At 37.8% G+C, this 17,379-nt stretch overlaps 2 protein-coding genes across 2 annotated transcripts; both read left to right on the forward strand.

Annotated features, from left to right (window-relative positions):
* The first annotated feature begins 3,329 nt into the window (after positions 1-3,329).
* LOC117298092 (NADH dehydrogenase [ubiquinone] 1 alpha subcomplex subunit 7-like) lies at positions 3,330-7,444 on the forward strand. The gene is made up of 4 exons (XM_033781333.1): positions 3,330-3,433; positions 4,220-4,272; positions 5,218-5,370; positions 6,621-7,444. Exons 1-4 carry the CDS (start codon positions 3,383-3,385, stop codon positions 6,706-6,708), a joined length of 345 nt encoding a protein of 114 aa, XP_033637224.1. The 5' UTR covers positions 3,330-3,382; the 3' UTR covers positions 6,709-7,444.
* Positions 7,445-11,663: 4,219 nt separating this feature from the next.
* LOC117297813 (doublesex- and mab-3-related transcription factor 2-like) lies at positions 11,664-14,521 on the forward strand. Its single transcript, XM_033780960.1, has 2 exons — positions 11,664-12,042; positions 13,641-14,521. Exons 1-2 carry the CDS (start codon positions 11,664-11,666, stop codon positions 14,519-14,521), a joined length of 1,260 nt encoding a protein of 419 aa, XP_033636851.1.
* The last annotated feature ends 2,858 nt before the right edge of the window (positions 14,522-17,379 follow it).

Below are 17,379 nucleotides of genomic sequence, written 5' to 3' on the forward strand. Positions count from 1 at the left end.
CACAGTTGGTGTATCTCAACATATGCATAAAATAACAAACCTGTGAAAATTTGAGCTCAGTCGGTCATCGAACTTGCGAGATATAATGACAGAAAAAACACCCTTGTCACACGAAGTTGTGTGCGTTTAGATGGTTGATTTCGAGACCTCAAGTTCTAAACTTGAGGACTTGAAATCAAATTCGTGGAAAATACTTATTTCTTGAAAACTATGGCACTTCAGAGGGAGCCGTTTCTCACAATGTTGTATACCATCAACCTCTCCCCATTACTCGTTACCAAGTAAGGTTTTATGCTAATACATGTAATTATTGTTAGTAATTACCAAGTGTCCACTGCCTTTAAGCACGAAAATAGCTCGCTTGTTTTACACGTTACTGGCCAAAATTTCATGCCATATACATTGCTTGCGACTGGTATTTTGCTGTTTTTACTTAGCATAACAATTGAACGGAGTCTTGGCCGGTAATCTGATTTTACTAAGCAAGGATTTTTTTTATTACGCAAAATTTTGTGCTTAAGCAGCTCTATGAAATTGGGCCCCGTTCAGTTTTCAAGATACATTCCATTCGGATCATTACTTCTCGCCCACTCCATTCTGGTTACACTACTGCCCATAGCCACTGTCCCAGTGACCTTTGAATTGCACAGTATCAATTAACCTTTCACTCATAGGTAAAACATGCCTTGCCCTTACAAGAAAAAACAAAGCATTGGGCTTGATTTCTACCCCAAACCCAAGAGACAATAACCCCCCCCCCCCCAACAAACAAAAACACTTTGACTTTAATTACAAATACAGACAATAAACAAACTTTTTTACAATGTCATGACTAAGTTTTTATTCAGAAGATTGCCAGAATGGCCTCTTTCAAAAAGTTTCCGTAATAATGAAATACATTGTAGATTGTTTATCCTTGCGCCTGAATGCATGTTCAGAAACAGACCTTGCAGATAATGAACTACTAATTCGTGGATTGTTCTTGTTTGCTGTTTTCAGTAAGCGAATTGTGGAATCAATCTTGAGCTGACATCGGATTTCCATTCTGATGTTTCCTCTGATGATGCACAAGACGTTTCGTTTGGAGATGTGTACTACAGTTCTGTGTTTTACATTTGATGTTGTTTCTGATGAGGATACGAGATGTCACCTGCAAAAAAAGGGAAATGAACAATCAGGGGTCAGAGTCTTTAATGACAACAACAGTTCTGAAACTCTAATAAATTGAATGAGGTATGGGAATGCTGAAATGATCGCAGTTCCACCTTTTGGAATATCAGGTTTCAAAAAAGCTTTTTGGAAAAGTATCCTCAGCACTAGAGAAGTTGATCAAAGATCAGGATTCATTTATATCTGGAGGAAGATTTGTTTCCACCAGGAAGACATATCAAAATCTGAGTTATAAAAGGCTGAATTTTCTCAGTCACCAAAAAAAAGTTGACATCTAGACTTCTTAGAATAATCTTGCTGCTTACTGTTAAACCAGAATGTTTAGGATCCTTCAAAACCTTACAAAGTTTAACCTGATTTTGTATAGGATGCAACCCTTGCAGAAAAAAACAAGTTTATTTTGTAGTACTGTACAGCACCAAAAGACAACAGAGCCTGACGTTTGATTCTGAAGTTTTTAAATACTTTTTAAGGTAGATGGAGGCAAGCATCAAAGATAATTACCTTGTTACGTAATGCGAAATGTAGCCATTGCTTTTTTCTTCTACCTCAACCTTCGAGCCTCTCTCTCAGACTCAAGCAGAGTAAGAATGTCTCCATCTCTGACAGGCCCTTTCACATTACGGATGATAGAACGATTGGAGTCATCAAGGAACTCCACTCTCACTTGTGTACACTGTCCCTGGGAGCCGGTACGGCCGAGAACCTTGGTTACCTGTTCATAGGAAACATGTGCATTTATTATTGATCTTGAAATAGTAAAATACAATTACAAATACAACTAGTCCCTTTACTGGAAAAGTTTCTGTATCACGCCACCACCTTTTCGTTCAATATGAAATAATAAACGAACTAATTTACCTCAATGAGATATAACAATTAAAAAGGGGTGGTGGCAGGATCGAAAAGTTATCCCATTTACTTTCAGATTAGCAGAAGAAATACATTGATTTGATTTAACCTTGGGCCCTATGTAATTTTAGCTTTAAAGGAACATTACAGAATTGGTTTCTACTAACAAAACGGTTGCTGGCAGTGTACGAACTTTATGTAATCCAACATATACATAAACTAATGATCGGTCATCTGGGTCATGAGAGAATAGTGAAAAAACGGTTACAAATTTTGCATTGCATCAACGTCAAAATAAACAAAACAGACACTGAGCGATAAACTCCAAACGTGAAGTTAGATTATTTATCAAATATGACATTTCAGACAGAACTATTTCAACTTGGGATGTTTCCAACTGTCATCATCATTAGAACTAGTAAGTTTTATGTAAATCCGTTATCTTTATGATTTTTGTTTCTTACCAATTCCGTGACGTTCCTTTAAACTGTCTGCAAATGTTTACCAAATTTCTATTTCTATAATATATCACACTATGGTCCAACTCTCGGACTCTTGTCTTGTTTGTATTAATTTTTTTTTGCCTATTTTCAAAAAATGTACAAACACAGTAAATACAATTTAATTGAGTAAATTAAAAACAATTCAATTTCAAGCACAACGTATTGTCAATGGGTTTAGAATGTATGAATTAATGGAAAGGGTTTCATTAATTGCACAGACACTGTAAGTTCAAGTAATTTACGGCCAGAAACAACAAATCGTAGGAATGTGCAGATGGTTAAACAGCGCCCTCATCGGGCACACGTGCAAACCTACGCACCCACAGTGCACGCATGGGATGCAGGCTGATAGAATCACGCACTTTTTAATCGCCGAATTTTAAGTCTTCCGAAAAATATGTTTTCATGTATACATGAATGATGAATTTTGAAGTAATATAAACTATGGTATCATATCTACATTATATGTAATCCTGGTTGTTCAAAGCATTCTATAATGTGACATTTTACCTTCGCAAGCTTGACTGGCTTGTCCATTTTTACGTCGTCTCGCAAGTGAGAAATCAAAGAGGTCAATTTTGACGTGACGGGCTTTTTCATTGCGTTAAAATAAAAATAGTGACAAAAACGTTTACGGTTAACAAATTTATTACAAATTTCGGTAAAAAAAAAAAACCCATTATATTAAGTATGTTCAATGTAGTTTTTGCTCTTAAGTTCTAAAATAAACACATTTTAAAAGAAAATACTTTACAACTTATCGCAAGAAATGTTGACCTTCGTTGGTGCCGAAGGGCAAGTCAAAACGAGGCGGAGCGTTGCTCGTAGGTAGGTGCGGGAACCAGCGAAATATCAAAATGGCAACTGCTTCGCCGATAGTTCAAGCTCTCCGCAATTTTTTGGCCGGGGTATGTTTATTCCCTTATTATTCTTCAACTTTCAAAAAGCAACATCGACAATTACTTGTCTGTGCAACTAATGAATCTAGTACGAAACGTTTGCTGACGTGTTAAATGTTTACACAGGGACTTTCTACAGTAAACCATACGATATACTGACTGGTGCCCTTGAAAATAAAGGGTTAAAACAACATTGTCATGATTGTGTTGGGGACTGACTGGTACTCTGGGGAAAATTCTGTCAAAAAAAAAAAGATTTCTTTTTTTAAATTAGCAATTTTAGTGTGAATTTGTCCATTAATAATCCTATTGTTTGATTGCATAATGTGTGTAAACTGTCATTTGTACCCAATTATTGTAATTAATTTTTGTTGTAGGAATGTAGTGACTAGTGGTATAATTTTTATAAACTATGTATTAACTTGGATTTTAATTAAAAAGATTGAACGCAATAAACCATGGAAAGGTTTCCGTATGGCGCCACCACTTTTTCATGCGATATGAAATAATATAATATTAATAATAATAAGAATAATAAGACTTGTAGTGTAGTATATAGTATCTAATTTACCTCAATGAGATATCCCTTTTTGTAGAAAAAGAGTGAAAAAGTGGTGGCGCCATACGGAAAGTTATCCTAAACCAATCCAAACAATATTGTGTGGCTCTTGGGTAAAAGAAATGTCCCCTCAAACTAAATTATAAACTGATTTGGGGGATTTTTGTTGTTCATATTGTCTTTTTGATATAATTATAAACCAATAAAACTGTTGACATTTCTTCCCGTTTTTGCAGAGAAATCTTCAATTGAAGTTACAGAATCGCTATCCGAAAGAAGTCTCTCCCAGGTCAGTAACAAATAAACACTAACATGACTAGGCCTAATGATTGATAATAATTAACAGCATTCGATGAATCTCTTTTTCCAGTGATGCAAAGCGCTACAACAAAACAAATGAAAACCATAAACGAAATGTATTAATTTTACTCAAAGTCAAACAAATTAGTTTTAAGAATTAAGGTGCTTTTTGAACTGGGAAATTGAAGTCACTTTGGCTAATGAACAAGGTATTGGGTTTCAGAGTGTAGAAGCAGTGCATGAGAATGAACAATTTCCAGCCTTCTTATTGGACTTTGGAAAATCCAGGGCAGTCCGGCATGATGAGCACAGAATGCTGGATTCAGAGTAACTCTACTCAGTCAGAACTAGACAGTAGGCCTACGTGTATGTAATACTTTACGGAGGCAATGGAAGCAATTGTCTTTGTCTATTTGATGTACTTTTTGGCCTGTCTGGCCACCAGTGCAGTAAATAAATAGGCCTAAACCACAATAATAATAAGTTGATAAGGTCAGTGGTCAATGATGCTACTACCTTACAGATTTGGAATTATGCAAAAAGTAGTTAATGGCCTGACGACTCGACGAGTGACGTTTCGACACTTTGCAGATATTTTCTCAATGTTTAGCCTTCGTGAAAGAATTCTTTTGAGGTTGAAATGTCTGGCCATGAACTACTTTTTGCATATGTACCATTGGTACATTTGGTTGGTAAGTTGTTTTCATCTTTGCTTTTGTAAGGGCAAAAGGGCACCCAGTCATTTTCTACTACACTGTATGTAAAGGGCATCTACAACACTAATTTCTAATATACAAACCAAAGAAGTGATCAGGGCAAACAGAGTCAATGTCCCCTGTTAAGTATCCGGTCTGAAATTGCAAAATAGCCCTACCCCAACCTTTAGACTACTGTTTTAACCAGCATGAGTAAATGTCCACTGTTTTGCCTATAGGTCTATACCAGAGCCCAACCTCCCTGATGGGGTATCTCATCGTCTGTCCGCTAACTACTACTTCACTAGAGATGGTAGGAGGGAATCAAAGCCTGGTACTACGGTTTACTCAGGGGTTAAGAGATTAGCTCAACCCAAACCAGCTTCAGAAGGGTCAGTTCCAATGATCAAATCAATCATGTTTTTGTGGAGTCAATAAACAAAGCAAAAGTCTTGAGTTTTTGTTGAGAACTTTGTATGACATCGGTTCTGCTCTTTCATTTTTTCATTTGTATGATATTTTGTATTGTTTTATTTGTGCATTTCTTTTCATTACAAATATTTGTGTTTTCACTGACCTTACTCATTATTTGTACTTTTCAAAATATTTGGTGTGTTTTGTTGTAACTGCATTTTTCTGTTTTAATTAATTTATCAAATAATGTATTCTTCCAACTGCTCATTTTTATATCATTGTGCCTTTATGCTACTCTGTGATTTGTATTCTTTTTATTCTGATGTGAATACAGTACATGTATGTATTGTTGTTGTGTGATTTGGGTCATTGAATGCTGTGTGAATTTGCATTTTGTAATTCCTCATAATATACAACTTGCATTTATTGATATATATGTACTTGCATTGACTTTCTTGCTCTTTGTAACATTTTAATGTTGTTTTACCAATAATTTAAACCATCGAAATGCATGGTGTTGTGTGGTGGCACAACTGACTGTGCACAAAATGAACATAATTATGTGTGTACTGTATATACTGTATTATTTGGTGATTTCAATACATATTGCAGACTGACATAGTTCATCAGTCACAATCGAAGTGGATGATATTAATTGGTTAGACTATGTATTGTGTAGATGCTTTTGCCACATTATAATTATACTGTATGTTGCATAGTTTTTTTAAGTTCTACATTTTTCGCAATTAATCTTTGGTATTGTCCTCTTACCTTTAGCACTTTTGGTCCAAAATGTCTATTAGTATTTGAGTGTTTTCTAAAGTAATTGTTTGCATTATACATAGTATACATACTAGTATTGGCATAGTTTATCTAATTTCTTCATTAGTTTTTTTACCTTTTTACTTTATTGCCCAATCACTTTGATCATTTTTCTATTTTGACTCGTACATTTTCAATCTTTCTAAAGTAATGTTTCGTATTACACTAAATGTCTTGAAATGTCTAGCACAAGTACAAAATGTTTATTTGAATCTTTTCAAAGTGATTGTTCCCAACAAACTAACTGTTTAAAAATATTTACCACAGGTGTACAAAATGTCTTTGAAACTTTCCTAAGTGATTGTTCTCATTACACTATGATAATGTTGTTCAAAATGTAACCTTTGACTATTTTGGTTCATCTAGTCAATCTCTAATATTGACTTCCTTGTGATTACTCCATCAGAGCTACAGCTATTGCTGCTGCCAAACCATTGACTCCTGGAAGCAGGCCATCATGGAAGATTTCAGCAGATGAACCCTACTTGATGTAGTCTCCACTTTGGCTTAGAACATCATTGTACATAGATTCACGAAAAATATAATTATTGTAATAACTTTGTGCAGACTAATTCAAGCAATCGAGTTAAATCTCTTTTGCAAAATTCTCCCCAAACTATTAACTTATAAATGATTGGTTTTGATGTTTTGTTTAAAAACAACACTTGACTGATGCTGTGAACCACAAGTACAGGTAGAGAGATTGGTACTTGCACCCAAACAGGGCTCTAAGCCAATAATTTGTCAAGGAGCTGGAAAACAATCGTCAAATTTGCTGGAATTTTACAAACCGGCGTCCATTTTTACAAAACTACTTGCTTTCCACTGCAGTCAGGAGGAGCGATACACATTGCACAGTTATATTCTGACTGGTAAGCCATTTTAGCCAAGCAGGAATTCTCTGTGCTCAGCAGATAGATGAAATAGGGTCAAGTTGTTGTTATGTACTTTCCATAGCTTAGAGTTCCATGTGTGTGAGCTTCATCTCCAGAACAGAGGACATTGTTATGAAATCAAGTTGCAACTGATCGACTACTTCCCCTTAATTCATAACACTGCTACGTAAGACTATCAAACTCTGTACAAATTGAAAAGTGGTTGACCAATGCTCTTTTGTTTTGCAATATTGCAAAGTTTTAATCTGATTCATTATTTTGTGAGTTCTAAAACTCCAATATGAAGTACATGAGTGCATGTTTGTGATTAATAAACGAGTTTCAATGTAATTTGCTCAAGGTATTTTGTTTTTATTTCAAATTGTTGGTACATTGGACTTGTATTATATGTGCTGCATGTTGTTTTTTTCGTAAAAAGGAGCTATGTTTTGTCGGTGATAATCCCTTTAATTTGCGGTTGATTCTCACAACCAGACGACATGGGAATTACCCAAGACAAAATGCCAAGATCGGTTGGTGGCTGAATAAGCATCACCTGATACCATGGATGTACGAACAAGCAAAAACATAAACTGTTTTCTAAATATCTAGTGTCCTAAACCAACGAAAACTATACGCCGGTTTGTGCGCGGGGTACCACTGGGCTGCGCGTGACGCTGTTTTGGCGCCAATAAGCTGAATAAATGGCGCGTATTTACACAAGTAAACCTCCATCTCGTCTGCACCAATTAAAACCATGTTCGGCCTAAAATAACTTCACATCGAGTCTCCTCGGAGAAGATCTCGTCTCTTTATTTTGTAAATGATCACAATACGTCATACAGTTTGAGTAGAGCTGCGATTGAAGTTTTGTCGTCAAAGACGGTTTTGTGACGAGGTAATTGGTGTACCTTTAATAGCGACCGTGATGTACCAGTTGGAAGTCTTGTATGTTTAGATCGCTATAGCAGCTGAAATGCTCCTGATTCTAAGGTTCTGATTGTTGATGAGGAGTTGAATATCGTAGACTGTTTAATTTATTGTTAAATGACCCCAATCACCAACCCCTTGCGATTTTGCTGAACTTGTTGATGGTGGTATGATTATGCACTCTGACAACACCGTAAATATTGTATCAATTCACACTAACTTCTTTAATTGTTTTATACACGTAATGGATTTGTCTATCCGTTGTGATGGGTAGGTTTTGGTGTATGTGGCAGTCAACCCCGAAGGCTTAAAATACTATGCAGGGTCTATAGCTCCGGGAACCGATTACAATAGGTTGGAAGCGCCCTCTTTGAGCAGACCTCTCTGTTTGGTTGTTAGTATACAAATGGATTAATGGTCCATATATATAGCCTCACGGACCCCTCCAAGAAGTTTAAAAACATATAAGACCCGTCCTGCCTTTCTTCCCCAGTGATTTATTCCACCATCCAAGAGAAACTTGTGTCTGAAAAGTGACACTAAGTTTGTGGAAGCAGAGAGCCTGCAAGCCGTCATTGCTTCATACACGCACCTGTCACTAAAGGTAATTGAAATGACCGTCTTATTTCATAATTCGCGCAATAATGACGCTCGATCCTCGACACACAATACTCTCGGTTGTAATGCAATAGGCCGCACGAAATTTCACAAGGAATCGGGTTCCAATAAACATGTTTTTCTTTTCTTTTCATTCTTGTAAAGGATCAATAATATTTCGGGACGTCGGGGGAGGCCAAAGTGAAACGTGAGAGGAATTTTTCTTATGGTGTCAAACTTGTCATAGTTTATTTAATTTTTATGGGATTTACCCCCAAACCCAAGACGAAAACATCCCGGATCTAAACTTGAATTCACCAACTAACAGTGAGACTACGGTAATTATAAACGACAAACAAACAAACAAATACCCCAACAAACAAACAAACAAACAACTACCCAAACAAACAAACAACCAAACTTTGAGTCTTTTACGAGAAATACAGTCGGACGGCACAATAACCCCGGCACGTAAGACAACATTTTAAAAATAATTTATTTTACAAAACAATTCAGTAGCTGGCACTTTACCTGTAAATTGTCACATACGATTTTATTTTCCTCAGTTGTAAATATTTGTTTTAAAGTGATGTATCGCTTATAGTTTTTGTGTTTTGGGGAAGTCTTGTCAATGTAAATCGTTCCCGCTATGTTTGGTACCACATGCGCAGCAAGGCACTTTAAATCGTTCCCGCTATGTTTGGTACCACATGCGCAGCAAGGCACTTTAAATCGTTCCCGCTATGTTTGGTACCACATGTGCATCAAGGCACTTTAAATTGCAATAATATAGCAAAGGTACTAGACGTCAATCCAAACACACAAGCAACAACATAATGTTGACTTTGTCAGTGTTCATCTTTAGGTTTTATTTGTTTCAAACCCCGACTCCGAGTAAAATTAACAAACAGCAATTCATAACACAAAAGTACTAATGGCAACAGTAATTGCGAATTATTACTGCCTGTGGCAATTTGTTAATGTCATGACACTTTAATAATTAAGTGAAATACGTTCGGCGTATTATTGAGTAATATTGAGTAGACACACTGCTGGCTTAAGTTTTAAATTGTTATATTATTCAAAACGAGCAGTTACTTCTAAACTAAACTATTTAAAATATATAAAACACTTCAGTTTCTTGTAGATCATATAATTTTAAATATGCCGAAACTCTGTTGAAGAAGTTGTTTTTTTTATGAACATTCTGGTGCCAAACTTTGCTTAAAGTTTGTGGTTTTACTTTGAAATGAATTAATGCGCCAATAGGAGAGTCACCTACAAAGGAGCGATGTAATCCAATTCTGTAGACTCATCAAATTAAATTCCCACTTCACACCATAACATGTTTGTTCCTCAACCTCGTCCAAGTTTGGTGTCTGATAGGTCAAACTTCATCCGCTTTAATTGAAATAGAAAAAAATACCAAAGACACAAGAAAGTTAACGGTAAGCGTAAAGTTCCAAACTTAGCTTTAGAGCTAAGTGAATTAAAAGACTGCCCACGCAACACATTGATTCCCCTTGATCATCAAACATAGACCCCAATTGGTGGACATGAAGTACTGGGGCTAGTCACCCACGGTGTTACGCTTAGTTGATGGAGTACAGCAACCCGCCCGCCCGCCTAGCTTGCCGTCACAACTGATAAGCATCAGACACCTCAGCCCAGATCATACGGTGGGCCTCTCACTGCGAGATGGCCTATTTTCTTGGGAGTTATCGTTGCTCTGGTCGTCTGCGGTCATTCGCACTCAAGTAGCCCGATGACTTTGTTGCCAGCAACACGATGCATCTTCCTTTCTATCAATGAGATTGATCTTCAATTGATAAGGAAGCCGTCCTGCTTATTAGCGGAGATTTCTGATCGCTTTTAACACGTGGATGATTCGGTTTTAGAATCATTTTGCATTCTACCCGCGGTACAGCCGGTTTCAGCTGAGTTTATTCGCCAGATAGTGAACTGCAACTTTAGGGGTAAGCAAGCAATATTTCCTATTCGTTTCACCGAATTAACAACTATAACTATTCTGTTTTGAGACTTAGGTAACAAGACAAAGTTTTAAAAGGTAACTCTGAAAAATGAATAACATTATAACATTATTCACTCATTTTTCGACAAATACAATGTACAAGTCGGTTGTTTTTTTGTGCGGAAAAAAAAGAAAAAGAAAAACAAATATTGTATGTGTTATTTTATTCAATCCGTTTGAGTAATTAGCCAAGAACGGTTAATGAAAATGTGTAATTTTATCGTGTGCTACATTTTTGTACTTGTAATTAAAAGTTATACAGATCCAGTACTATATGAATCCCACTTTGGAAGATAAAATATTATGAGCTAAAGCGACAATATTGCATATACAATATTACAAATCCATAATTATGTTTAAACAATTAAGAGAGAAATAACTGGCTGTCCTAAATTTGGTTTATATCGGACAAAAATGTTGATGATGGAATTGTGATAAAGGATAATTGTTTGTTTTTATCACAATAACCCTTTCCTCCTTTGTGATCCTTACATGTAGTCTTGTGTCACGACCTGAAGAAACTTTAGATAAAGACAAAGTATTGTTGATTATTATTGAAATTATCTGAGTTGTTCTGGTTAAGTGTCAAAGTGTGTTGTCACTCTGTTTTAGTGATCTCCATAGTCAACTCAAAACTAAAGAACACATAACAAGGGGAAAACGTTCTTCTAATAACTTTCACACTTTATGATAACAATCTTATGAAAACGAATACACTTTAGAACAAAAATTGCAGTACAGTGGATTGAGTTTAATGTTTGTGGCCGGTCATTTTGCAAATCTTTTAATACTTTGTTTTGTTAAGGTATGGCTATCTTGAATTTGCAAATCGTTCAATACTTTGTTTTGTTAAGGTATGGCTACCTTGATCAGCGATGAATTGACGGTACACATCATAGATGGTGACGACCAAGATAGCCATGTATGTCACACACCCCACAGTAACTCAGATTCATCCGTCCCCCCACCTATGATTAAAGGTAGTCCAATGAACACCCCTCTACCAGTTCATCCCATGACTACTCCAAGGACACAGACCACAAGGAAGGTCTTAAGGACCCCAAAGTGTGCCCGATGCCGTAACCACGGTGTGGTGTCTTGCCTTAAAGGCCATAAGAGGTACTGCCGGTGGAGAGATTGCCAGTGCACCAATTGCCAACTCGTGGTGGAGAGGCAGCGTGTCATGGCAGCTCAAGTAGCCCTGAGAAGACACCAAGCTACGGAAGGCTCGTCTCCAGTGTCTGGTAAAGATGGCCAACCTATAGGGAGTGGTCCTCCTCGTAAGGTGCCGTGTGGAACTGGGAAGGGGACGGGTGGATCTGGTGCTCGTAAGACGGCACCACTGAGGAGTGTCGGTAGTGGCTCAACGTCTGTGTCTAAAGACATCTTAGATGGTAAGTTACCATCGGTGTGTATAATGCATCTACTGCAGCATTTTAAGATTGTATTGAAAGGATGTAACGTTTCGTCAGACAACAAACAGACAAAACCCACAATAAACCTTAGCTTACAGAAAGTCATAAACGATTTCGAAAACGTGCCGGCCTATAGGACCAAATTAAACACAAAATCATGGCAAAGTAAACCAGGCTGCAGATTTGCTGGGTTTTAACGCAATTTGTCTTGCGATACATTTCGTTGATATGTGAAATCGGCCCCTAAGGTCGTTGGTTCAAATCCCGCCCAAGTCAGTTTTCTTGTTCAAAGTATTAAAAACAAAAAATCTAAACGGACGTAAAAAATACTTTCATGTTTCACGTACATGCACTAAACAGTTGAACTGTAGTAATAATTGTTCGCACATTGCATAATAAGCGAAAAGTAGTAATGATTGTGAAGCAATTTACAGTTAACGAAACTGTTTCATAATAACTATAGTTTCATTCGTAAAAAAGCAAAGTGCATTGTAAAAACAAAGCTAGGATCGGAGGAGTCAACTCCAATTATGTTGATGAGTTTCATCAGTGATTTCCCCATTCATAGTATTCCCGTATCCAGTATAGGTTTCATGTTAGCCCTAAGCATTGTTTACCTTTTTGATTATCACATAACTTTGTTGTGAGATATCTTGTTGTATCTACGCACTATACCGTGTCGTAGTGAAACACCCACCGGGTGTTAATCCACTCAAAGCCCGGGAGCCGTTGGCTGGTTTACCCCGCTTGCCCAACGGGCGCGGCGCACTGTCAACCCCCATAGTACATTTTGTTGGTTTGGTAACGGATCCTCTGTACTTTGGGTATATTTTTGTTAGCCTTTAGCTCTTGTTTGACACCACATGCGTTGTACTTGGTGATGTTTTACAGCACACCCTCGGTGGCGTCGTAAACTTTATGGGTTTTTAACAGCTTGGTAACTTTAGATAAATTGTTTTGTCGTAACTTTGGTCAGAACTGTCGAAGTTTTCAGCTTCATATTTCCCAAACGATATTTTTACGTGAGCTGTAGAGAAACACTTGCACTGTTCCGCAAACAATGTATGCCTGTACCACTTGTTGGCTTGAACAAGCAGTTCTAGATTTTTGAATTGGAAACACTTTGTAAAAGTGACAGTTTCAGTTTTTTTTTCTCTTGTTTTTTTTCCCCAATATTATTTGTTATCGATACCTCAGAATTATTCACATTTTTATCAAATTTTGTTAATTCTGAAGCAGTGTTTTTACAACTACGCAGACTGGGAGAGACACTTCGCGCAACCTCTTTCGTCTGCAAAATGCAAATTTAGTATTGTAACTAGTTTTATGCCGCTAGAAACTGGAAAAAGTGCAGTGTTTGGCTACCCATTTCTTATAGTTCTCGTAAATTTTCTTTTTTTTTCCAATTCACTTTGATTATCTTTTCGAAATTCCATCATTAAAGGGATCACACCACTGTCATCATTGACAACAGATTCCCAAAGCATTTTACTTCATCTGACAAATCACATAAACATGTCATAACTTAACGAAATAACAAGAAACGTACTTTGTTTCATCTATATGTTTTTATTTAGGATGCCGAAGCCGAAGCAGCCGATCATCTCATGCTACCGCCAGCACCTCACCTCGTCCAGTCATCTTCCTCCCCCCATCCGTCAGTGAGAGGATGCGAAAACGTCGTGCCTTTGCTGATAAAGATTTAGAGAGCACCATGCTACAACGGGAATGTCAGTGGAGCTTGATGTATGCGGCTCAGGCTGGTCTATCCCGACTGCAACCACCAGGGACTGAGCACCATAGACGGGCCTCTACTGATACAACCACACCCCTCACTGATCAACATGGGGATATAACAAGTCAAACCAAACACTTCTTAAGACGATTGTTCCCTAGTCTAAGCACATCGACCCTGGATGCAGCACTACGATGTAGTGGTGGTAATCTTAGGCTAGCTATTGAGAAACTGGTGACAGTTCATTCACCACCCTCCCAACTCGGCCCCGGGACACGCCCAGAAGCGGAACACGGAGTAGTGCCAGAGTCAACTCTTTATCTACCTTGGTATTTGTCTTACCAACGAAATGCATCACTTCTTAAAGAGAACGATTTGCGAACTCACACAACAACACCATTTGAACAGAGAGACACAAATTCACTACTGGCGAGTAGAACAATACCCAAGTATTCGATGCAAGAGTTTCGAGGCGATAGTTCAGTATCGGCGTTCACGTCATTACAGAGAGAGGGAAATAGTATTCCTTTCTCAGATTCTCGAAACCGGTTTGGCAGTGTCGAGAGCGAATGCGAATACTCCCGCGATCGTGATGAAGAATCGATACTGACAAACTCTCAGGATGCATGTGGCCCAAATCAAACTCACAGTAAGCGATTTCTAAAGACGCCCTCAACGTCAAGACTATCGTTTTCTGTCGATTCCATAATGGGGAAAAGATGAAATTGACAAACACAGGCTAGCTCATTTTGATTTTAAATGTTGGCTCATAAATCCGTTAACTCTTTTCGAACATGTATCTTTTGAATGGAAATTTCAAGGGATTTTGTCAGTAAATTTGATTAGTAGTAATATTTTTGTTTCATGTTGATAAACTGTTTCTATCGACCAAGGCAAGCCGTCTTTTTGTTTCAGGAAATATTCAAGAGCGTTTCATGCAGAAGGGCTTTTTTCTCTAAAGTGTGTACAGGGAATCTGACGTTGATGGCCGTGGTGTAATAAACGGCTATTAAAGCAGTCAATATAAATATTTTTTTTTTTTCAATTTGAAAAAAAAAGAAAAAAAGAACTTAAACACGAATAATTTTGGATTCCTGATTGAAGCTTTTTCATCCTGGACGAAGGGCGTCACATATTTTTCAGGAGTTTCTTCACTTGCATCAACAACGCAAAACAAAAACAAAAGCACCACCCCATCGAACAAACGAACAAACCAACAAACCAACATACAATATAATTTAAAATGTAATTTCTTTAGGTGGTAAGTTTATGTCAACACTTGTCCACCGTTTAATTTAAATGCTGTTAATAGTCCACACTGGTTATTTCTTTTTTTTTGTGTAAGGCAACTTCTGTCAGAACGATTTATTGATTGTCGTAGCGATAATAAACAACAATCATGAAACTTACCCTACAAACTGTAAGATAACAATTGTCGTCTAATGGAGTGGTTTATAAACTGCCCAAATTAACTTTCCTTGTTGAATTCGTTGAACAGAAACTACACGACGACCACACTAAGGATTGTCGATGTCAAACTCTAATATACAATGAGTTAATTAACTTTGATAGGAGTTGAGATGTAGAATTGGTTTCGATTACTATATGAACGCTCACACAAAAGTGAATACCAATATTAATGTCATTAGATTATGAGCGATGTGGTTACAATTCAAAGTTCAAATAAAAACGTTAAATATACAACAGTTGCTAAGCAGAAACCGAGACACACTACCATGACCTCCAAACTAACTTGCTTAGTGGAAAGTACTTTGCGCACTTATCATCCGGTAGTCAGTGTCTTGCATTACGACATTCGCCAAATCTGTACTAAGCATTTTAATTAAATTGATCCTCACCTAAACAATGCAGCCAGAAAGAAAATCACACAACGAGCATTGAGTTTAAAACATCACTGTTAATTTGTTTTTTATTGATCCGTTCTCAAACAACTAGAAACAGAGAGGTTTTAAAAAGCGGTCAAGTTTCCCTTTAATTATAAAATGCAGTTGTTCATCATGCAAAGTAGCAATGAGTACTGGAAGACGGGGTGGGAATGTTCAAAATCGCCTAAACGGCTGGGGTCGAACCCACCTCTCTACAAAATACTCACGCTTGGTTTAAAAAAGGAAACATAATTTCTATTCATATTTTATACACAAAATAAAATTTAATTTAAAAGACAGACCCAGCTCTGACAACCTCGGATGTTATAAACAAAGGTTCTCTAAAGCATATTCGACGGCTATTGCATGTTCACATCGTCGAAGCAAGGCTTCAGAGCACGGTCAGAGCTAGAAAACTAGATTTGTGTCGTTTCAAAATGGTCAGTTCTTGGTTTGCCACCCGAACTTGAACTCAAGCTGGGCTTCTTTGTGGAGATATGGGGCTCGACCAGAATTACCAAATGAATGGCTGGGAGTCGAACCTTGGTCCACTGATGACATAAGAACTGACCGTGAGAGAAGACTAAATCAAGTGTCATTGATTGACGTCCGATACTAGATGGAAATGTTATTACCAGTCCCAATCCAAACTCAACACCTCGGCACGATGTATGCCTTGCCCGAGAATTCTAAAGCTCAGACGGGGGTGTTTCGTTGATGAGAAAAATGATTTCCATGAAATAGCATCAAACTCGACATCAGTGTCATCATCCTGGTCCTCGTACCAATCCTCTATAGACGGTCCGAAGAACTCTGGACGAATCATATTATGTCGTTTCGTCAAGGCCTTGCTTTGACGTACATCAGAGAGGATACTGTCCGTTGATGGCCAGGAGAGTCCGTCCACGTCGCTGAGTCGGGCCTTTCGGCTTTCCACACTCGGCATCAGTGAGATCTCCATGTCTGATGACAGCTCGCTGTCTGTTTCAAACAAACTCATCCTATCCACTAAGTAAGGACTGATGACTTCCTCACTTAGGTTTGAAAGATCTTCTTCCTCCTCAACTGTTAAATCGGTCTTCCTACATCCTTCCACCAAGAATCTTCTATGGTGGTTAGTGACAAGGTTGTCCCCAGCTCCGGACTCGCCAATAACAGTTGATCTCTTACCACGCTCCTTGGGCAGTCGACGGGCCACCAGACTTTCAACAGCTGTAAAGGTTACGGCTGGGTCCACACGTGGCCTGTGCTTCCAGAAGAGCGTTTTCCACAGTCGAAAGAAACCACAAGATGGTTTGATGGGGCTTTCTTCCAACTCTTCCACAGATGTTACAGTGGGTTGTTTTTTCGCCTTGAATCGCATTTTGAGAGATAAAAACTCACCACTCAAAAGTTGCACTCAGAAGAAATCTTGCATAACACAAAATGACAAAGTTTGTCTCATGTCTTTCGTTGATAAAGGCTTCGAACGGATTGTAACCAACGCAAAAGCCACTGGTGTGAACTCAAAAAGTATGTGATGTAATAATGCCGGTTGGTTTTATTTGAGCGTCACAATGATAATCTGTGCGTATAGGCCTTGAATGTGACGTCACATCGAGCGTCGATTTAAGTTACAATCTTTAAGAAACACTCTGACAATGACAAGAAGAAACCACAGAACACACAAACATTGCAATGTGACGTCAAATCGAG

The sequence above is a fragment of the Asterias rubens genome, chromosome 12 (assembly GCF_902459465.1).
Source record: "Asterias rubens chromosome 12, eAstRub1.3, whole genome shotgun sequence".
Taxonomy (NCBI): domain Eukaryota; kingdom Metazoa; phylum Echinodermata; class Asteroidea; order Forcipulatida; family Asteriidae; genus Asterias; species Asterias rubens.

Coding starts and splice junctions, on each gene's coding strand:
- LOC117298092 (XM_033781333.1), top strand. CDS start 3,383: ATGGCAACTGCTTCGCCGATAGTTCAAGCTCTCCGCAATTTTTTGGCC. Junction 3,434..4,219: donor TCCGCAATTTTTTGGCCGGG/GTATGTTTATTC, acceptor CCGTTTTTGCAG/AGAAATCTTCAATTGAAGTT. Junction 4,273..5,217: donor CCGAAAGAAGTCTCTCCCAG/GTCAGTAACAAA, acceptor TTTTGCCTATAG/GTCTATACCAGAGCCCAACC.
- LOC117297813 (XM_033780960.1), top strand. CDS start 11,664: ATGACTACTCCAAGGACACAGACCACAAGGAAGGTCTTAAGGACCCCA. Junction 12,043..13,640: donor GTCTAAAGACATCTTAGATG/GTAAGTTACCAT, acceptor GTTTTTATTTAG/GATGCCGAAGCCGAAGCAGC.